We start from the raw sequence: 23,873 nt of genomic DNA on the forward strand, positions 1-23,873 counted from the left end.
TGTACTTTTCATGCAGAGATGCTAGGGAACAGCCAGAATTGTACAGGAACTGTCAACAGGAAACCTGGCCAGAGATCAATCCCTGTCAGTGTGGATGCCCCAGCAAGGCCAATCCAGCTCTTTATCTTCTCTGAGAAATGTTTCTGTTCTGAATACTTACTTGGAAAATACATGCAGTTGTGTTCCTAACTTTACCAGATATTAAACACTTGTAAAAACACAGAACACTGATGTGATACTTGGCTGATCAGAAGCTGTCTGATAGTATCTAAGATCTGCCACAGGATGGTCTCATCTACATGGAGAGTATCTCACAGAACACACAAAGTAAAGCTTTTGTAGGAGCAGAGAAATGTTCATATCTTCAGTTTTCTTGCTCAATTTTTTGAATCACAGCCTTGACATTCTATCTAGAATTGGTCAGAAAAAGACTGCTGCCCTACAGAAAATTTGCGTTTCAATGTTCATTTTCCTTACTAAGCAAACTGAACATTCAGAATATTTTTTATACAAGAAAAATCAAAGGAATTACAGTTTTAAAATTTCAAAGCTAAAAATTGTTCATTAGGAAAACTTTTATTTTGACAGAAGATACCCAATCTGAACTGTAATATGTTTGTTTCAAACAAAATGTTTCTATCTTTTGAAAGAGAGATTTCTTTTTGTAACACTGTTCCAAAATGGTAACTTTCATGTCAAGTTTGGTTTAAGTTGCCAATTCAAATGAACAAAACATAAATTTGCACATCGAAAACAGACTGGAATGCTGCAAATGCCAAGCCTGTAGTCCTGTCTCAAGAATCCAGAGTTCTGTGTCGCATGATGGCAGTTTCAAGTGGTCAACTACAGCATCCAACATACCACCACCAACTGAACTTAGATGAGAAAATTTTCTACTGTTCTTCTTACTGCTTCCTCTTATTAATCCTCCTAATGCAGTCATCTCTACTACCCAGGATATGAGCTGACAAGAATATTCCTAAAATCATTCAAAGGTACAAGAGTCTGTATGAAGGACTAGCATGGACCCGAGCTAGTTCTTGCAGCCACATGTGGCTAGGCTCTCTCATAGGCATGTAGGTGTGGTGCTAAGGGACATGGTTTAGTGCTAGACTTGGCTGTGCCAGGTTAAAGTTTGGGCTTTATATCTTAGAGGTCTTTTCCAACCGAAATGATTCTATGATTCTGTAGCTTGCTTCATGTGAGCTTGCTTCATGCTTTTGTGTGATAGTACACTTACGTCCTTCACCTGCTTAGGTCACAAACTTTTCAATACCGGTATTTCAGCATCCAAGGCCTACTCAATCTACAACATTGATTTTTCAAGATCAGTGACTGCAATCACCCTTCCAAATTATTTCACTACCTTCCGTTTTTCCATAATTATTCTTTCTAAAGCTCATGCTGGCCTGTTGATCCTCATCCAATATTGCAATTGCTGCTTTGCTTGTCAATATAATTTCTTATACTGAGACATTGCTTATACACTGGTTTCTTATCCACTGCATTTTTATTTTAAAACAAAAGAATACTGTAATGTATTTCATAATGTTTAAAGCACAATTTGTATAACATACCTCATCAAATTCTTCTGTCATTTTCCTTATGATTTCTGCATTTTGCATGTTCCTGAACATTTCAATTCTTACAGTACCTGTAATATAATAAGGGAACAAAAGAAATTAACATAACACATTTTTTACATTAAAATAACAATCTCAATGTTTTTCTGCTGCTAAATTTACAGCTCAATAATACATATGAAAGAGCATTTAATGTGATTATAGAAAAAACACTGAGAAAAAATGACTCTTGAAGACACAAGTAAAACCATCAGAATGGAAGTTAGTAATATTTTCCACCTTTTTACTCTTCACAACTGAGCAAACATGATAGAGGAGCAACTAAAAACCAATGCAAGACTCACACCATATCTGCAGTTACCAAATGTTTTTAATTTTGTGTGCAAAATAGAAGTCTTTCAGTTCTATGGCCGTTATTAGTATTTCTCCACTTTTTTATGATTATAGATTACAGATATACCATGACCTCTACGTGGAGACACAAGAGTGGTTTCCAAACTGCTTAACTCAGGACCAGCATGGTTTATTACTAAGGCACAGCACTGTGTGAATGGAGCTCTGCAGACCAGAGCTAGTACAATTGCATCGTGTGGTGCTATAGTCAAGATGTCTCTCCAAAACCAAAGGCTCCAAAGGGCTCAGTCAAGATGTGAGCCGGCTCAGGACCAAAAGCGGCAACTGCAACTATGTTATTCCTTCATCTCGATTATACCATTTCCCCACCACCTGAACAATGAAGTTTACAGGAGTAACTTTTCACTGTAAATTGTACAAAGCTACCAGAACTGAAAATATAATACAATAGCAATTAATGAAAACATATGCAACTTGAATGAAATCACACTTTATATCACATTATTGCCTTTGCAACTAAACATTGTCTAAATCTCCAACCGTATAACATAAGTCACCATAGGGAATATTTTTTTTTGTTACTGCATTACATTTTTGCCACTTGACAGTTGTCTTTTGTTAATGGAGGATATACATAAAATTTAAGCAAACTGCAGAGCTACAATTCCCATCCCAACCTTGTTAACATTACAAAGAGTAAATCTCCCTAGTTTTGCAAAAATGTCAATTGGATTAGTAATCCACTGCATGGCTTCAAAAATTGGAAACAGAATAGTAGAGACTTAACAGCTAACACTATTAACTCTTGTACGAAGAATAAATAAAGAGAAGTTAAACATACTAAATATTGTGGGAATGTTTTTATTCCGCTATTTTATTCCATGAAAAACAAGCATTAGAAACATATGCATTTCAAAACATGCAAGCATAGTGACAGCTTCTATCTCTTAGAAGGGATACTGTTTCATAACAGAGCTTAAATTTTGATTTCTTGACTTGTTAGTGCTTGTTTATGAAATAATATTTACTTATCTATTTCTTATTAGGTTAACAGTCAAGCTCTGTTCTAACAATGGTGATTTACGTCTGTGCATGGTAATTTACATATTTTTAATAAGCAATTAGTAATGCACTATATTGATATAAAACAAGAACACAAACGAATACTACTGTATGACAGCTGAAGACCTGTTTTATCAGCTTTGAAATCACCTCTATATGTAGCTATAGTTTAAATGTTTCCCCCAACAGTGAAAGTTTTGTTTTAAATAAGTGAAACTGTTTCAATGTCTCAGCATGTTGGAAAGTGAACAGCTATTCCTAGAAATCTGTCTCAACTGCATTAATACCTCTCATGGCATGCTGTCATCTGTTCTTCTTCTGATTAGTAATAACCCTCACTGAGTACAGAAACTATTGACTGTTTTATTTTTATAGTCCTGATTCAAATTTTATTCATTCAATTTATTTATTAAATAACTTCTGTACAATATATAACCACGTTACTTTGTATATTTACATTGTACACTGTATATTTACTTTGTATATTTACAATATATTACCACATTACTTTGTCAGAAAAAGTAAATATAGTGCAACTAAAATGCTCTGTTAATGCATTTCCCTCAATTCAAACCTCCCTTCGATTTAGTGTAATTCTGCTGTGGTTCTCTGCACCTTTACTCCCTAAGGTTATGGAATGTAATTATATTGTGGGCACTACTTGGTGGCTTGGATATTGTTAATTTTTTTAATGACCTCCTGCTTTTTTTTTAACAGTCAAGTAAAGTAAAATTTCCTTTGAATGCTTTCTCTAAAGCAATTGGTTTCAGGAGGTAACTGCTTAAAGGACTGCATTTTTTTAATTGCATCGCTGCAATGCAGACTATTTATGACTAGGTCTATATATCCCTGATTCTTTAGCAGCTTTGCAGATGCAGAAACAGGGCTCAAAGAAAACTGATGGCTGGTACCAGAGGCATTCCCCATGTTACTGTCAGACAACAAATCGTATATCCTGTGCCACAACGGCAGAAACCTGGAACCTGCGCGCTGCACTGGCCCAGGGGAGAGGCTGCAGCCACCGGACTGCAGACCCCAGGCAGCCTCCTCTGAACCATGGAAAGGCTTTTACCTTCCATGACCAGAACTAAGACAGCATCATCCATCTCCTGGGCACCTAGGGACTTCTCCTGACGCTACGCAGAGGTGGTCCAGTTGAGGCTCATACAGACTCCACACACACATTCTTCCCAGCTCCCTGGGGGTATGTGCAGGATGGAACAAGCTCCCGACATCTCCTGCGGATGCCAGCATGGACAAGAGCTCACAGAGGTGTCAGCAAGCGTTAAGAGGAGTGATGACTGACAGCATTTATCAACTCACTGTCATGTCTCATTCTTGCTCCCACTTTCTGTGACAAACCACTCTTACTGGAAGTCATGCCAAGCAAAATGAGCATTTCTACCTTAGTGGCAACAGGGAACAGCTTTGGCCTGCCCGCTGTCCCCCCTGCCACCTTCCCCCCCTCCCCCCCAAGAAAAACACAATCCTGTTGAAAATGGTAGTTTTTATAATTAATGAAAAGCTAAATTCTCTGATTTTAAAGTGAATCCTTAAACAGAATTTCTACTAAATCTAATTGAAGGTGTGGACTGTATTCCTACGGTCTGTGCCTTAGCCATGTTGCTACTAGTCTTCTATCCTCTTCTAACTGAATTTTATCTCTATCACGAAGCTAACTCTTACTATTGATATTACTATTTCATGAAGCTAACTCTTACTATTTAATGCAGATTATTTAAATTATCTTAGCCCATTGAAAGTTCTCAGTTTCAAACTTTTCTCCCACATTGTGTTTTTAAGTCTTCTCACTGACATGTAAGTCTATTTCCTTAGTGACAAAATTTCCAGTGTAACTTTCAGCTAAAGACAGCTATCAATTTAATTCATTGGTAATTAATCATGTCAGCCAACGTGGCTTTTTGAAGGGAAAAGAAAAAAACATACAGATGACGCAACGTAACTGCAACTACAGAAGAGAAGGACTAAGAAGGCCCATACAAAATTGCATGAATACAGTTTAATAAAGCTGTGCACAAGACAAAACACACTACTTCCAGGAAATACAGCATACAGTGAACTCAGTGGCTTCAAAAAGTATACTTATACTGGGAAGAATAACAAGTTATTAGGGAAAGCCCTGCAAAAGAAAAGTAACAACAAAAACCTCTAAAAGTTGGCAATTCTGATACTTGTAGAAGAAAGGACAGTTTATATGACAGAAACAAGGCCACTGCAGAAGTGCTACTCTAACAGGCCACAGTTGTGGGCTAATGAAAACAAATTGCTCACTGGTAAAGAGACTCCTGAAAGTTGCTAATACATTATATCCCATGATTCATAGTCAGTTTTAATCTCTGGTACCTTAATTCATGGAAGCTACAAAGCCAATATAATCCCTTCTCTTTTTGACTACTCAGAAAACTGCAAAAAAAGAAGTGAGAAAATTCCAGCTCAAGACTAAAAAGTCAATGGATATAAAATAAGTCCACACTCTCCTGCCAAAGAAGGATTAATTGTGGGACCTTAAATACACGGTGAGTGATTATTAGCTCTCAACCGCACAAACTGGTAGAACAGTAACTGGAAGAAAGATTTACAAAGGCATCAAGTTGAAGACACTAGGAGATTTGCACTGAAAAGTGTAATACGAAAAAGGCAATGCTCTCTTGTGTATTGGCTCCAAGTCAATAGCTGGGATCAGAGCACTGTGAAATTGTCAAGAGAGGGCAAGTTTAGCACAGATCTTGCTAAGATGTATGATGATTACAGAATTGCTGTGTGGGCAATATTTCTTTCCTCCAGCATCATTCCGTGTATGTTTCCTGTAACTTCCTCCCCCACTTACTAAAACAGAAATAATCCACTTCCACAACGTCCATAAAGTGTAGACTTTAACCACCTGAAAAGTGTTAATGACAAAACTCAATATGAAAGATGATGAAGACTGAGGTGAACATACAGTGAACATTATATCTCATGACTTAACCTGGGTCATAGTATACTTCCGTAAAACTTCATTTACTGTTCCCAGAAGAGAGCAGCTTGAAATTAACCAAAAATTACACACTGGTTAAAATATATATATATATATATATATATATATATGTATATTTTCCTGTTACTTGCTTACCATCACGTAGAAATATTATGGTAGATCTGACCTGATTGGAATCAATAGATGTTAATCTAAATGGAAATAGCACTGAAGCTAGTTGAAGAACATCCAAACAGGTGTTGAACATCCTAAATCCCATCAGGGCTCCTAATTTTCCATTAATTTCTCATCTTTAAAACAGAATACACTACTGAACCCAGAAGTCAGGATTCTAGAAAGAAGACACCCTAAACAATTGAATTTTAACTTCCCCAGCAGACCCAGGAATAGAAGGTGCTTCTACTGACCTATTCCCCAATTATTCCTGTTGCATTCACTCTACATTGCCCTGCTTCTGTCACAAATGAAGCAGTATTCAAAAGCTAGTATCATCCTAAAAGACACAGACCTAATTCATCCTTAGAACCGCTTCGGACCATGAACTTACTCAATGAATCAGCAAGAATCCCAGTGGAAAAAAAACAAATCACAGCTTCAGGCAATTAAAATCTTTTCAACCAGAGAATCATAGGCAATTATTAGAAAGAATTCTAACAGTTTGTCTACATTTGTCCTCCTACAAGAAAACAGAAACCTAGTATCTAATGTGTCAGTTCCCCAAATAGATTTGAATGGGTTCTTTGAAATCTCCCTGCAACGTTAAGACCTTACCGTTCAACTGACACACTTTAAGTGAATTCTCTTGTGGCAGTCCAACTCTTTGATTGATCTTCCACTTATTAATTTGCTTACCAGAATATCATTTTGTTATTTTTAATTTTGTTTTCCTTATTGTATGCACTGCTCTGATTTTGTCCAGCATGCTCTTACAACTCTTGAATATTTATCTTTAATTATTTGATTTTCCACTTTCCATTTTGATTTTTAGACCATTGCATCGTACATGACTCAAGTTGCTCTTTTGCTATAATTCCTGTTCTTCCTTTGCTTTAGGTCATTTTGCACTTGGCTCTGAAGTATCATTTCTAGGAACAACAAGTTCATTCTTTTCCCTTGGTTGTGTTTCCCAAGAAGACTTGTGTATCTATGTTCCCTGTCTACTCTTGTCCTCTTTTGAAGACAATCATCACTATTGTGCTCTTCACATTGCTCTTGCAGAACTAGAAATATTCCTCTAATGACTACGCTCACTACTTTGCCATCCCGATAATGAGAATTACCTCTCATAGAAAGTGCTTTCCATTTGTGTTCTCATATCAACAAAGAGTCACCCACCGCATTATAAGAACTACTTGGACAGCCCTTGACTTGCTATGTCCTACTCCTTGATGATACCTCACTAGTTTAAGTCCCTCCATCTCAGCAAATACTGTACGTTACGGAACTATATACTGTTTTAAAACAGTAAAGCTTTTGTATCTGGCCTTCCTCTTTTTATGTCTTCTATGTCTAAACTATGTCTAAACTTATGTCTTTTTTATGTCTAAACTTCTACAGCAGAAACTCCCACCTCCTCTCTCTTTCTATTACTGCCTAGTCATTTTCAAGAGAGCTTTTCTAGATTTCAGAACAAATAAAAACAAATATTAGATAAGAGAAAGATTTAGGGGCAACTTTCTTTTCCTGAATGCTCAGATCCTGTTTCTCGGTAAAAATTCTTCCAAGCAGTTCTTTCTTTGAATTAAATGAATAAGCAAAGAAAAGATAAAGACCAGAAATGCCTTTATAGAGAACTGCATTAGCCCCACCATGAGTCTTAAGCAGTATGAGAAACATACAAATAAAACAGACTTCCATGGGATAGCAGAGAAAGTAACAAACTACTTTTTACTTGTCATCATGAAGAGATTGCTTCATGAGATGAGATTACTTGAGGACAGAGACATGTTTTTCCATAGCAATGCGATGCTAAAGTTGAGAAAAAATTGCAACAAAATCGAAGTTCTGGAATGGAGGAAACTTTGGTTGTTACAGTCCTTTCCTCATTCTTAGGGCCCTTTTGTGTGCTCTCTCCTCCCAATGCCTGACTGCCACCTACAGTTCCTACTCTGTGCTCATTACGTGTCCAACAGTGGCATGCATGTATAACACACACAGTAATTGACTGAGACAGCAAGAGGCCGTCCAAAGGGACCACTGCTAAAGCATTTCTAATTTTTATGTCCTCCATAATACAACACACAGAAATGTGTTACTGTTTCAGTTTACAGATCTTTAGCACAAGCACTGAACTGCTGACCTGTCAAAACCAAATGCTGCCTAAAGGAAGATATCCAGTATGGAAACCTCAAAAGTTTACTAAAATGGAAACTGACTTAAAACAACCAGTAATGTAATAGTGACTATAGCTTTAAACAGTATCAATACGGGTGGTCAAAGGGCCCGTAAAGCTGGGAGGACTTCTAAGCTTTTCATTACCATAGGGTTCACTGCACAAAACAGTGGAATTTCAGTATCAAACGCTTACTATTTCAATACCTGTGTTCAAGGATAGCTGTTTCATTTTTGAAGTGAACTATTCTATGTTATACTTTTAAGTTCAAAGTTCTGAATGAGATTAAGAAGTTGGTAACTTCATGCATACAACTAGTGATTCATACGCTCTGACTGCTCAAATCTTTCCAAAAAAAAACACGTAAGTGATATTTGATTCAGAAGATACCAGTGAAGGTAACAATTCCTTCATTACATGTACAGGAAGAAATACACCAAAGTCTGCCTGAAAATGTTACAAAGAGGAAGATTATTTGTGTCAATGCCAACCCAGTTATTTCCCCTTGACTGAAAAAATAATTATGAATTCTTACTGTAAAAAGTGATAGAAACTTGATGTGTATTTTACAGAAACTGAATCCTATGAAATTCCTAATCTCCTAGTTAGGCATTAGAATTTGCTTCTTTTTAAACAAGTATCCCGAGTGTCTGGAGAATGAAAGAGAGAAAAAATACGGAATCCAGCAGTGACCCAAAGAACTACCTACTATTACATCTGATCACTGTGCCAGACTAGAAGGTTATGTACTACAGAACCACTGGGCCTATTCATGGGTTGATGTTATTTTTGTGAAGTAATGCTTCGCAAATCCCTTAGAGCTCCACAAGCGTCAATAAGCAGCTAAAAGTCATTCATTTATGCAATACATATCCATTTTCAAAATTCTGTAATGAACTCCCTTATCTTAGTTTTTAAAGAAGTTGTCATGCAGTAATAAAGTTTGTTTTAGATTAAAAGATTAAAAAAGCAATAATAGGAAAAAATGGTCAGTTTTCATAATGGAATAAATCTTTCTAAACACAGGTTTTGACAGAAACATGCTAAACAGCAGATATAAATGCTTTCAAAGGAAGGATGAATAATGGAGCAGGCACACTTTGCCAGTAACAAAATTATTTAGAAGAACTAGAAGTAAAGCTGACAGTCACCACTTCCAAAGGATTTCATAGTAACAAAAATGATAAAAATGGCAAATAATACTCTTTAGGAAAAAAAAAAGCATGCTAATTCCACAAACTACTACTAGAAAAAGCAGCAGGCCTGCATAATTTAATGCATCCAGAAATAGCACACTTTATGTCTTAAAATTTTGATAAAGGAAACCTCTTCACTCTAAGTCAGATAATACTGTTTTAGTATAACTCTACAGTATTTGTATTTGGAAACAGTAAGCTGCTTTCATCTTAATGTTAACGTCACTGACTTTGAATAATAGAAGCCATATAATTAATAACTAAAGCCACTAAATGTAGTATTTGTAGTGAATGACTTCACAAAATGGATCCTTTCATGCTTTGTTGGCTTGAAGTAATAATTCTCACAAGGCATCCACCTTTTTGTCAGAGAACTGCAGACTTGAACAACAGCAAATGACATGAACATGAGTAAAAGCTCAGGAGCCTTTGCTATCCCAAAGGCAGTGCTTTGTTCCTGATTATGTCTTAACACACTTGTTGGAAGCATCCACAATTACAGACCTCCAGCAGCTGCATCCTGCCCTGCACTGCCTCACTTCACTGTGGTTGAACGAGCAGTCTGTGATCAAGGAGGATGTTTATGCCTGAGGAGAGAGGGAAAGCACTGACTCCAACGTATTCCTGGGTTTAAACTCCTCTGAAACTCTCCACCTGCTTACTTAGTACTGGTTCTACGATTCATTTTTTGTGAGCACTACTCATTCTTGCAGTGTCCTGCACATATGCTGGAAGGAAACTGGTTAAGTGAAACATTCTACATGGATCTGATGAAACAAAAAAATAACATAAGGACTTCTGTACTCAGTAATCGGCACTAGGTGTTAGGGGTGCAAGTTCAGGTCATGTATAAATGAACCTTGCATTGGGTAGTAGTTTAGAGTTTACCTGAGCTGCAGGTTATTAAGCCACACTGTGACTATTGTATTTAATGCTGCTAGTGGATCTATCACCTCTGAATTTATTTGTAATTTTCATCTCCCCAGAACTGTGCATCAATGAAATCTGCAGGTTAGCTCTATATTCCGTAAGAAAGGAACTCATTCTATTTTTAGTGCTGCTGCCTGATCATTTTATTTGATAAGCATGGGATCTTTTTTTTTTTTTTTTTGCAAGAAACAGTGAATAATTGTTCCTCTACCTGTCATTCTTTTTCCCATTGCTTGGTTCTTTCTCGAATTATGTATATTCTTTTGGAAGTGGGATAGTCAAAAATGCATTGAATGCTCAAGATGCAGATGTGATGCAAGTTTATAAGACAGACTCCCTTGTTTATAGACATAAATTTGTCCTTTATTTCCGATTCTTTACTTCACCTCTCAAAGCATTGCCAAGCAAAGAGATTATATTTCCTAATTATTCACAATGACAACAGGCTCTAGAGCAAAACAGCTCTTCAATTCATATGCAGAACCAAACTTTGGCTTCACGCTGTCAGAAGTTACTCAAATCCAGTGACAGAAACATCGGTAGTTTGGACGAAGGGCTGAAAGTTAAGCATAAGATACAACAACATAAATATCTGAATTAAGTCCATTTAGGTATATCTCTCTTTGAGAGTACTTTTATCAGGGCTGGCTTCACATCCAGGACATTAACTGCACTGCTAGCTTGCAGGCCCATAAACTTCCTTCTGTAACGAGAGAGGCCCAACATGTACCTGAGCTCCTCTTGCTTCCTGGGTGCGGATCTTATCAGCAAGTACAAATACCTGGTGGGAGAGTGCAATGACAGCAGAGTCAGAGGCTTCTCAGTGGTGCCCAGCGACAGAGGACTCAGACAACCAAACAAGAGCACACTAACAGAGCATAACTGTGTAAGCATTCCTGTAGCCAAGGGCTTAGTAGAAATATTACTGCCATTGCTAACAACAGGCTACAGGCATCCTAACTGCACAAGCCCCGTGCTGTTAGGCTAGCTACCAACGTGGTAGGAGCTCCTGCTGTGTGAACTGCAGCTTGGTACCAGGTGTCTCCTGTTATAACGCACAGTTGAAGTGTGGGATAATAAATAGCAAAGGCCTTGAAAACACAGAATCTGTCTGATAAACTGATTTTGGCTAAGATAAATTGCTTTGTACCAGTATTCTGTACCTGCAATGTGCCACCATACTGTCCATGTGACATCTACAATGTTTTCTACTAATTGCAATAAACCCCAGAGCAGTTTTAAAAATACTCTTTAAAGTAAAAATAACAGACCTTTGTTCCAGCACACTTCATATACTACAGATTCTTTATTACACATTCTTTTAGATAGCAAAGTTTTAATCCACCAATTTGGAAAATAATAAATAGATTATGATTATTTAACAACTGATGATGACTGATTTTCCTGTTTTATTTCCTGTGATTTTTACCAAAGTTGCTCCATGCAGGGACAAACTTACATCTACTTATTTGCCTGAGAAATCTAGAATCGTAGAATAATTTTGGCTGGCAGGATTCCTGGCTGCCAGCTAGTCCAAACCCTTCCCAATGCATGGCCAGTTAGACCCAAAGAATTTTGAGTACATCCAAGGACAGGGATCCCACAACCTCCCCCTTACATCTCCAGTTCCTGACTACCTCATGGCAAAAATGTTTTCCTTTACATCAAACTGAAATTTCCCATGCTTCAACTTGTATCAGTTTATTGTCGACACACTGCTATGGATCTGCAAGAAGCATCTGTCTGCACTGTCTCCATAGTCTCTTATTATTTAGAGAAGGAAGCCACTGTTAACTGCATGAGAACTTTTGAAGCATGGCTCTGAAGAAATACACTTGGTACACATCCTCTACAATTTTACTTAAACCTTTTGCTGTTCCAATACATAGAAGAAAAGGATAAGAAAAACGAGTCTGTATTTGCAGCACCTATATGGTGACAAGTCATACTGCCAAGAGCACCACCAAAGAGACCACAACACCTCCCAGTTTTCTAAATCCAACCTTTGCTTTTCAGAATTCTTCATTCATCACTCTGAGAGTTACCAGGCAGTCAAACACTGGCTGGTACATTCTCATAACATTTACCTGATGAAAAAAAAAATAAATAAAAAAAGCAGATATGTTAAAGTACAACAGTAAAATTGACACTGTAACCACTGCAAAACAGATTTGCAGCAGAAAGCTAAAGAACAGTCAACTTCATAAAAAGTAATTGCTTCACAAGCAAAGACTGGAGATACAGAAATGTCTTAGAAATAATTTAAGTCTAAAATATTTGATTATCCTGGTTAAATGAAAGTCGTCATCTGCCTGAAAATGTTTCTCTGCTTTTTTTATTATTCTAGAAAAAGAAGATGAGACTTATGGGTGCATTTCTGTCTGTAATTATGCTGCTTAATGAAATCTGAACCGTTTCTTTCAACCAATCTGACAGATCTTAGATATAAAAGGTTCCAATAAATTTTACAAAAGCAGGTAGTTGAGTAGAAGACAAAGATGCTACAAACCATGACCTCAGTCCCTGGTAAGACACCAAAAACCCCTCTGAGGAAGGAGAAATACAGGGACGCTAGCATCATGAATGCCACTGCTTCTTCAAGAAAAGCTTCAAGTGGAGCACACCAACCTCTTCCACACTAGTGTTTGCTATATAGCTTATTCGGCTTCCAAAAAGTTATAAGCTTCAAGAACGTTCTGAGAGAATTACATGGCATTCAGAACTTCATCTCTCATCAAGAGTATCTGACACTATATGAGTATGTTCAACAGCTTTTGTACAGTTCAGTGAAGACGACAATGAACACAGATACGCTAGATATCACTCTTCATTATTCCTGCTACTCCTGAAATCACTTGTTTCCAGTATATTAAAGACTAAAAGCATTTACTGCCCATGATCTATGAAAATGCAATGCAAAAATTAGCAGAGCTGGCTCAAAGCAATGCCTTTATCTTCCTCTTTCCCCATTTAAAACTATGCAAGGTGAAATTTTCCTTTTTCATGTAACTGTTTTTCCTTCTTTGCTAGGAAAAAAATCCATTTTCTATTATCTGTTTGCTCACTCCAATACTTTTTGGAAATCTGAACACATGTGTGGAGGTGTTCCTTGTCTATGGAAATAATAAGAAATCGAGAAACCACCTGCAAATATGCATGATCTGTGCACATCACAGAATTAAGATGCTCTCTGCAACCTTCATTTAGTCTCATGTGTGTGCACTGTGACTGTCTAGCCTCATTAGGCACAGGGAACAGGACAGTTCTGGAAACGAACAGGGATTGTGCAGGTGAAATTATTGTATCTTGGCTGTGTGCAGCTCTTGCTACAGCCAATGAACTTGGCAGGCAAATGCAGGAAGAAAGAGGGTGGTCTTACAAAAGAAATTGATCAGGATGCTGCAGACTGCTACTTTCTTACTGTTCAGAGTTCCCAAGAGTGTCTGGACAATCTAAACTATGTCAAAAATGGTCCGTAACTGCACATTCTTCATCTTCCAGGCATCTACTTTGCAGTCTCGTGGATCAATTCAAAGTGCAGCATACAAACAACTGTATCTGCATGTACACTGACTAACACCTTCCTTTGGGTATGTAAAAAAAAAAAAAAAAAGAAAGAAAGAAAAAGAGGAAAAGCTTTCATTAGCCCTTCCTTACTGGAGAAGATTACATTCTAAGGGCCTGGGCTTGAGTCCTGCTTTTTTCCAATTGGGAATATCTATCTGTTCCACAAATTTAAGAACTTCAAGTTTCCGTTCCATGAACTTCACGAAATCTTCTAGGTACTCTGAGCCCAGTCATTAAGCAATTTGAAGATAAGGAGTAGGAAGTCAGTAACAGCCATGCTTTAAACATTTAGTATGTTATCTGGAAAAAACTCCCCACAGGGAGTGGTACAGATATCGTATTTGCAGTCTCAAAAACTTTTTTTTTGTAATCAATGACAGTGTGTGTTAGCCAGTTACAGAAGAGAGGCAGTATCTTTATTTAAAAGGGACTTAAAAATAAAAATTGGTTGAAATCCTACACAAAAAAAAATCCCATGAGAAAAAAAGGTTTCTTTTTTTTTCCTCATCAGGATTGGGCTACTACCGAAAAATAAGAGAAAGCATCATATTAAAAGTGAGCTTAAAGCAACACCAAGTGAACTTAACAATAGCTGCTCAAACACTTTGGCAGGGGCAAGAGAACAAAAGAGCACATTCCAGAGCATAAATCAGTAAAATCTGGATATGCTTGGTGATAAATGTAATGCAAGAGGGAACTGTCACCTCTGAACTGAGAAAAGACAAACTGCTGGCAGCTCTCATGACAAGACTGGAGGAACAGCAATCCTAGGGCAAATCTGAGATCATCAAAAACTGTGGAGTGGCAACTGAAGATGCAAACTGAGGAAAGACTGGAAAACACACAGAGATCACAACAGTGTTGACAACAAATTTAAGTGGGAATTTGGAAGAGGTGCAAAAAAAATGAGAGGTCAACATAGAACTTGTTTCTCAACAGTAGATATCTAGGATTCACTATTTGAGAGCAAAATGAAGACAAAGTAAGACTGATGTAAAGTTATGTAAAGTTTTGTTTTTCTAGTATTGTAAGTGATAAAGCAGTAACTAATAGAGAGTGCTGCAAGACCAATAGCAATAAATAGAGGATGAAATACAAGAGGGAATAGAGAGCTTAAGTGAAGAAATGAAGAACACTAATTAACACAAAGATGGTGGACTCCAGGGGAAAAATTAATCAAGTACCACTACGGAAAAAGATCAAAAACACAAAGGAACGCAGCAAGTGAGGCAGGCTTAATCTGGAAAATGGCTTAAATCCTTATTTACAATCTCCTCTCAGATTGCTTTGCACCCTCTACCTTACAAATATTAATAGTAGAATTAGTTGAAAGGGTGTGTTTGGCTTGAATTAAAAATGGCACTGAAAATAATCAAGTTTTACTATGCTACTAGGGCATTTCTCTGTAGATTTTCAAATGCAAGACACCACTGATGCAGTCACTTTACCCCGCTGGTTCTGTCTTACGGAGTGGTGCAAATATATTTAAAGAGGGAACATACGAAGCAATGCTTGGGCAAAATATTTTAACGTAACCTACAGCTAATGTTTGATTTTGCAAAGAGCATTTATTTTTCACAATAGCTTGTAACAAACTACTCAGAGTAATTTTTTTCCTTTTGCCTTTCAGCACTTTAGGCAAACCTTTAGTTTTCTCAGTGCCCCCTCTTCCCCACTATCAGTTTAAGATGTTTGGAAATCTTAACATAAGGGTGTCTTTACCATAATATGCTCAAATTTTTAAGATCAACTGTAATGCTGAAATCATTTTTTTTGGCATAATGACACTTCCAGCTGTAACTCAGTGTAAACATAGAAAATGTCTAGCAATTTTTTTATCCTTCTTACATGAAATTTTCCTTGAAATCCATAATAGAAGCACCAAAGGATGTTATATCATGGGTCATCCACTTGATGAGATTATTCAAAAACTGAGTTACATTTTTAATTTATGGTGCTGTTCAGCAGTATATTCTGGCTGTACCATTCTGCAGCAGTGTAAAGCAGCCCCACAACATACTCATCAAATGAAATGGGTTTACTGTTATTTTGGACACTGAAGCAGAGCTAAACCAACAGGATGTACACTCATCTCAGGGAACACATTCTTTTCTTGTAGATTTTGGAGTCCAATGTTTTTTCCTCTGGTTTTATACTTCCCTGCATTTAAATTCACAGGTTTACCTCTACATCCTTCATTCCTCTGTTACAGGAAAGCATGAAACAGATGTTTCAGTTTCCCTTTCTCCTTGCGTTTTCCCTACTAATGAGATCTCAGCACATTATTATATTTTTTTTCCCTAGGATTTTTAGTACTTTTTTGCTGTTATTGCAAGCTGATAAGAGCAAAAAGAAATGCACAAAGCATTTCCCATTTTCAAAATGCCTGCCACCTTACACTGTTTCCATGAGATCAAAGTCTCAAAATACCTAAGGGTTAAATGCATTTTTCGAAATGCCTCTCACTGTTTCTAATCAGAATGAACTGCTAGATTTGCTTTACACAGGTAGGCAGACAGGAATACTACCAGGGGGTGAGGAGTGCAGATGCTCGTCTTTCCCAAAAGCACCTTGTTGCTCAGTCTCCCTTCAGAGCACTGGGATACATTAGCCACTTAGTAAGATCAATTCTTTGAGTATTACCCTGAAAGAAAGCTACGGGATATCCGTCTGTGCATTCATCTGTGCATGTTAAACCTAGATACAATACCTGCAGTTTATCTGTAACTTGTCTCACATCTTCACAGCTTGGATATTGAACCTGGTCCACAGTATCTCTGTTGATTTTATAACCTACCACAGTCAGAGCAAAGCCAATGCAAGTGATCTCTACTATTAATACTGTATGCTACAATAAATACACTTTACTATTAAAATGCTGTACTATATTAATATGCATTAATTTACACTGTACTAAACTAAAATTAATCTAGTACATAGCTGAGATCTATTAACTTACTTTGAACGTCAAAATTCTTCCCTCCTGCCCCAACCTCTGATTATATTTTTGCCCTTTCTCCCTAAGATGTATTAAACACCTCTGCAATCAATGAGTTAAATCTACTAAGTTACCATTTATGCAGAAAAGCACTAAGTCAATGCTAAATTTAATTTTATATCCTAATTAAGGAGGTATAAAAAACAATAGTGGTGTTATATACATAATATGCCAAGTAACACTACACAGCAATACTGGCCAACGTATCAGACAATCAGAGCCATAAAGCAATATACAAAGTTAAACCAACTGCCAATTTTCATAGGCCACCCTTTCCTTCTCAAGAAGGAAAAGTTCATACCCAGCAGTTACAAATGTACTCTGGAAACGCCTTGTGAACTGCTGAACCCAGCCACGGCTCCTTATCAGCACACTGCTTACATCTAAGCTTCATTTGAGTGCAGAGATCCCAGAAACTTAGGACAAAAGCTGGCTGTGACAGCCAAGTTAGTACATAAGAACCCTGTGAACTAAGATTTGGTCATAAAGATGGTATCAATACAGTTTCACTCTTTAATCTCAACCAATGCATTTTTAATACAAAGAATAACTGGAATAAAATGGAAAAAGTGGGGAAAAGATGGTTATGAGAAGTCCCTACAAAATTCCACATGGGAACCCAAAAGTTATGAATGATTTATACAAAGTATCTGTATCTTTATCTATACATTAAGTAATTTATTATGTCTCCAAAAAAAATCCCAAGGAAGTAGCCAGTGAAGTATTAGAAAGCAAAACAGTGATAGCAAAAAAGTATCACATAGCTGAAGTACAATACCTACTGTTACATGCTACCATGGAAACCAGAAATAAAAATGGGTTGAAAATTAGGTATCAGACACATTTGAGAGTAAGAACATCCTTCATTGCTATTTGACAAAACAGCTGGCAAGTGCTTGTTACGGGCCTGGGCTGGTATCTTTCCTACTGGTATGTTTTTTACATTCTGCCCCACAGAAGCACAATATGATAATTTAGAGTGTTTGAAAATCTTTACAGCTCCAATGTACCCCCCCCCCCCCCCCAAAAAAAGTTTGACATTAGTATAACTCCATGTACACTTTGTAAATTAAACTTAAGTCATGACTTTAGTTATAAATTGTCAAAAAGTATATTCAGTAGTGAAATATCATGTGAGTTAAGTTGGCAGAGAATAAGCTATACTTTGCATACATCATCAAGAAGTCAAATCTCTGGATCAACTATAAACCTTCCTTACATTGGTTGTAATACTAGCACTGGAAGACTGGTGTGTCCGGTAAAAAAAAAAAAAAATATATATATATATATAATTTAAGAACAAAGAGCAGATTAACTCATGCATGTTTCCTGTACCTTTACCATTAAGATTAAACCCTTTGTAACTCAGATAAAGAATTCAAGACAGTTTGAATCCCTTATGGTTCCTTTGTTAATCAGGCCATAAAATTCCAATCTATTACAGAAATACCCACAAGTAGCACCAGCACTAGCATATATTTTCTTCTGTCTATTAATGGAAAAGACTTCATCTTCTGGAAGCAAAGTCAGTGGTAATTGGCTGAAAAGACTTACAGTTCAACAGCTGCTTGGAAAATTATAAATCAAAGTGCTCTCAATCCATAAATCAATCTTCTTATAATTCAAGGCAAAAAGCTACTCTGACAGTGGTCATTTACCCATTGGCCAAATAACACAGCAAGATACGAAAACAAACTTACACCTTTCCTCTGAAGCTGACGAGAATGTGGTTTACCGTTGTTTTACCACCAGTGACCTAGCAGTATGAAATTATGATTTCTAGTCACGCATAATACTCACATTCTTCTCACTTCAAAAGTAAATGTTAGTACATTTGATTTTCTATTTTGGACTGCAAAAAACAGATTTTCTCTTTTTGTTAAATCACAGTTCTAGAAGAACCACCTCACTGCAGATCTGAAGTAACTCGTCTTCAAAGACTTGAAAGAAAGGATTTTAATGATTTCCACTACATTCCCCACCGGTGTTTGCTTCACAAGAACTGAGATCTTCAGCTGACTCTATACTCTGAAACCTCCACACAAGAAATTCTGTTGCAAGACTTGGTGTCAGGGTAGAAAGGACACTTGGTAACTTGACTGGCCCAGCAACCATTGTCTGTTCCTTAACATTTAATAATCCACTGACAGTTTCAGAGACCAAAATTGACATGTCACATGATCCTTGAGGCTGATTTACAGAAGCAGTTAGGATGACACAGGATTCAATGCCTTTTGGGGTTGTAAAATAGTCTGAAGGGAATTTGAGGACTTGGGTTGAGTTCACTTCAAACAAAAGTCGGATGAGCAATATCCTTGGTACCAAAGGAGCTCCCTACATACACATTGTCGTACACACGCTCACTTAGTACAGTATGAATTCAATTCACATAAACTCCAGTTGTAAAGATTCTCAGTTTCTTTGGGATCATAACTTAACAAACAAAAAGGGAATCAATAAAACCAGCTCTAACTGGAAGAAATAAATCAAGTTGTTACGGGGATCTGTGGAAATGTATCTTGCTTGGTGTGCTAAATCTTTCCCTTTTTAGTCTCCACCATCAGGAAAAAAATAGCTAAAAGGCAACCAGTAAGAACACAGGAATAACAGCAATCTTTGGTTAAGCTCCGAAGATGCTCTTCTTGAATATATCCTCCTCTTCTTCATCAATGAGCAAAGAGTCACCCTAACTGGCTAATTAATTAAACTGACTTGAAAACTGCAAGATGAAAACAGTGGGCAAAAATGGCTTGAATCAACAAACAGAAACCTGCCACACACTCAGGTCACCACAATTTAAAGTGCCACTACCGCCACAAAATCTGCAAAACTATTCTCAGCTAAACTATTTAGAAAAGAAGTATTTTTTTCCATCATCAAATAGATGTGTAATCAATAATAGTTCTCAATTTAATAAAAGAAAGGCTACTTAGCAGCGCTGTTAGGTCCCTCAGAAATCTCCTCATTATTCAATAACATAATTAAAGGCACTCCACGTATTCCCATTTCCCTATATAAACCATGTGATGTACTTACTAATAAGCTTTAGTCTCCCAAAATGAAAATTTAGCCCTTTCTTTTAATAGATGGCCATATACTAATTTTCTTAACAGCTTTCGTGCACACCTGCTTTTCCACATTACTTTGTTCTTATGCTTAAGGGATGCCAGTACGCTAAAACAATGTGGCTTTCTTTTATAGAATGTAGTACCTTCCATTTTCTATCTTATTTCATTCATTAATTTTATTGTTATCCACCTGCCTGAGCTCTAAAGTATTACTCCTACTTCTGTCCCCAGAGACAAATTAAACCTATGTAAAACTCCAGTCTGTCGTCTCTCTGGAAGAATAACTGAAGACTACATAATTTTCTGGTAGTTTCATGATATTATTCCAAAATTGTTTCTAAGTCTAGGAGCGTGATCTGATCAGTTTTTGATTCTGACTTCATTAGTTTACTTCATGATCTCCTTTTTCAAGATTTGCGATTCTACTTTCCAAACAACTTTTAGTACATCAAAGATCAGTTGTTTTTGTTGTTTGAGGTAGGGCTGGTTCTGTATTTTGTTGTATCTGATTCTACATATGGATGATACAAAAACCTTTGGTAAGAGGTGCTTTGTGGTGATCCAATTTACTGCCTTGCATAGTTGTGTAAACAGAAGCCCAATTCAATCTCCAAAATAAAACTGTTTGAGGTGCAGGTGACTATTTGATTACAAAAATAATCACAATTACCCAGGCAGAAATTTCAAGAAAATCACTTCATAATGTCAATGCCTTTTTTAAAAATAATGTCATTCTTTAGCAGTATTTTAGAAAAGTATGACCTCTAACTCTTGTCATAGAGCTTCCTGCGTTACTTCACAGTTCAATTCATATAGCTGGCTATATATTCTTCATCCAGAGACTGTACTGGGAATAAACAAGATCAATAGCAAATGCATTCTTGTCATACTAAATTAGATCTGAAGCAGAACCTGCTTTAATGGGTTAATCCCTTGAGAATTGTGGGATCTGATAATCTCTTGACTGTAATAAAAGGTTATTTCTAATACCATTATTGGCTATATCTACATATGGTCAACAAGAACAACAATATTACGACCTATATAATTAAATATATATACAGTAAGTTTTCATTCCAAAAAGTGGCAAAAATTTCTAGGCCCTTTTTCCATGATCTTGCTTTCCTAAGTCACAGCATTTTACAAGCAATCTAGATTCATTTCAAGAATGAATGAATAAATCAAATAAATAGTAGGGACTGTGGTAAATCCGACGACTATATGAAAGGTATTTCGAAAGATCATGTTATGACTTTGTAGAGGTTTACTTCCACAACAGATGGTGCCTATTAAACTCAGCAGACTACTTCTGAGAGAAATGACTTTCTCATCAGTCAAAGGTGTTTTAACCTTGTAACTGTAGAGTTCATCCCTTTATGAAATCAGGCAGTTTCAAACTGAAATACCAATGCTACAGATGGCAAATATGAATACCAGCTTCATTTAAGCCGATGATGTTAACTGAAAGAGAAGCCAAACATTTCTACTTATGCACCCACTTCTCAGTTGATGAGTTATCCAAAAACTGGGTTCAGCTTTGCTTACTTAAGCAAAAATACAGAGTACTGGAAAGGTTGCTCCTAACCTCTTTTTGCAAGATTTTATGGTACTTTTGTGCAACACCCTGTTCCACCCTTCCAGGTATCCCAGAAATTTGTACCATGCTTCTTGCTTGAGGCAAAAAAAGGAAAAGAAGAGAACATGGAGGTAAAGGCCATATATACCAGTGTGCCCTGTAACAGATTTGATCCTGACAGTACCATGAAATGTCCTAACTTCCAGTTAAAAGGAGGCGAAAAATTTTAAGGCTCGTCTGGTCATAGTTCAGGCTGAAGAAGACTGAGGCTGAAGGCTGATGTAAATAGGGAATAAAGTAAGTAGTACTGGAATGTTAGAGTATTGTATCTGCTTCTGTAAGAGTCCGCTTTTTATTCTTTCCAATTCTGATGCACCTTCTTTGAAACTGTAGCTGCTCTTTTTCTTCTATATCCAGCTACTATTGAATCCTTGCAGATTAAGGTAATACTGGGTTTAACAACTTTCTTTGTGCCGGAGAATAAGGCTGTTTCATTAGAATGCAGACCTTCTTAATCATCCCTGACTTTCTCTTCAAAAGTAATAACTGAAGTGTGTACTAGCACTATACATAATAAACTAAGTATGGCTTCCTTAAAGTAAAAGAGAGAGAACCACAACTACAGTGTTACCTGAAAAAAAAAGTCATTTTTAGAATTTAATTCCTACTCCTAGTGTGGAAAATCTGACTAACACCAGCAGAATTTGTATGTTTGGAAAGGCAAGAGAGGCAAAAAGTCATTGTATCTGTAACCTAGTTAGAAAGCACTAAGATCTAGTGGTATTTGATGGCTTTTTATAATTAGTTTCTGTCTTCACAGAAAGTACATTTTAAGTCATCTAAAAAAAAATTCTAGCAAACGTATCTAATGCATAGGTAAAGATGAACTCATAGGCAGGCATAATCTGCCCATAAGTCTTAGAGCAGTACTGTCAAAAAAAACCACCATACTGATGTTTTCCCTTATCTGTTTAGTACAGAGGGGTTCCTCCTACAACAAGTTATATTACATAAAAAACAAACCAAGCATAACTAAAGAGGAAATTATACAGATACGACCTGTAACACAACTATTCTGAAACCTTAACACCAAGGGGTATTTATCGGTCTTCTCTTTTCAAATAATTGTAGCACTAAAGCATCATGATAGACCTGATAGGAACTTCTCAAATAGTGTCTTTACAGTCACATGGGTAGTACCATTTTCCTGATTGATATGTATGTAATTAACTGAACACACTGGAAAACAAGTGGTAATATGTGAAAGCCTTACACAATTTATCTTCAAAAATGATGTTACAAGCTATGAATTCACTAAGTAGTACACAGAAGAAGAACACAAACTTTGTTCCATGCTTACAAGTGCTTTCATTTTTAGCAGAGATTTGAACATATGATACAGCACCAGCAGTGCAGACCTTGCTTTTATTCACTATAAATTCAAAGGTAGCTTGCCTTTCCTTATGCAATTGGCTGCTCTAAAACATTCCGGTATTGCTAGTCCTGTCAATTAATTGGATACATTTGTTTTACATAAATTAAAATTTTAAATTCATTCACATTAATAAAACATTTAATATCTGATTTTAAGCCCACTTATTTTTGGTTGTACTTGATATACAAATAGTTCAATGTATTCATGGAGAAAGTAATAAAAAAAATGTAAATGTTTGTTTTAAATTACTGTTGCTCCTGTTACCAATTCCAAGGGAAAACTCTTGGACTGAAGTCAGAGGTCAAAACAGCAGGTATTTCATTCAGCAATTTATGAAACAACAGCATGCCCTTCATTCATGTCCGCTGTACTGCAGAGTCAGCAGATTTCTGCAGTTTTTTCTACTGGTTTCTGAAAGCAGTAGGATGCACCTTTTAGGAAAAAGAGGCCATCAGCTCACAGGTGTTTATAAGATTGTGATGTACTATTTCAAACCTTTTCCATACTCTCAAGTCTGAATTCTTTTATTTTTAATTTTTCAAGGCTTCTAGAAAAGTCAGAAAGCTGGAAAGCTTAAAAACAAACAAACCCACAAAGCAGAGTTTTGTAGCTATTCTTCCCACAGGCAAATTCTGAAGAGCTAAAGAGTAGAAAAAGATAGGAAGAAGTACATGAGATGAAAGTATAGAGGCCATTCTGCGGAAAACAGAAGGAAAGATGGAAAACTTTTCTGATTTAAAAACCATTGACACGAAAGCTTGAGCTTCAAGAAAT

At 36.7% G+C, this 23,873-nt stretch overlaps 1 protein-coding gene across 9 annotated transcripts in view; it reads right to left on the reverse strand.

Annotated features, from left to right (window-relative positions):
• The window catches only part of STAG1 (STAG1 cohesin complex component), a 185,922-nt gene that overhangs the window by 86,130 nt on the left and 75,919 nt on the right, over positions 1–23,873 (reverse strand). For all 9 annotated transcript variants that reach the window (XM_080604104.1, XM_080604103.1, XM_080604102.1 and 6 more), the window contains one exon: positions 1,578–1,654. In XM_080604104.1, the coding sequence (XP_080460230.1) occupies positions 1,578–1,654 (77 nt within the window). The remainder of the gene's footprint in view (positions 1–1,577; positions 1,655–23,873) is intronic.

This window comes from Anser brachyrhynchus (assembly GCF_964034855.1).
Source record: "Anser brachyrhynchus genome assembly, chromosome: 9".
NCBI classification, from domain to species: domain Eukaryota; kingdom Metazoa; phylum Chordata; class Aves; order Anseriformes; family Anatidae; genus Anser; species Anser brachyrhynchus.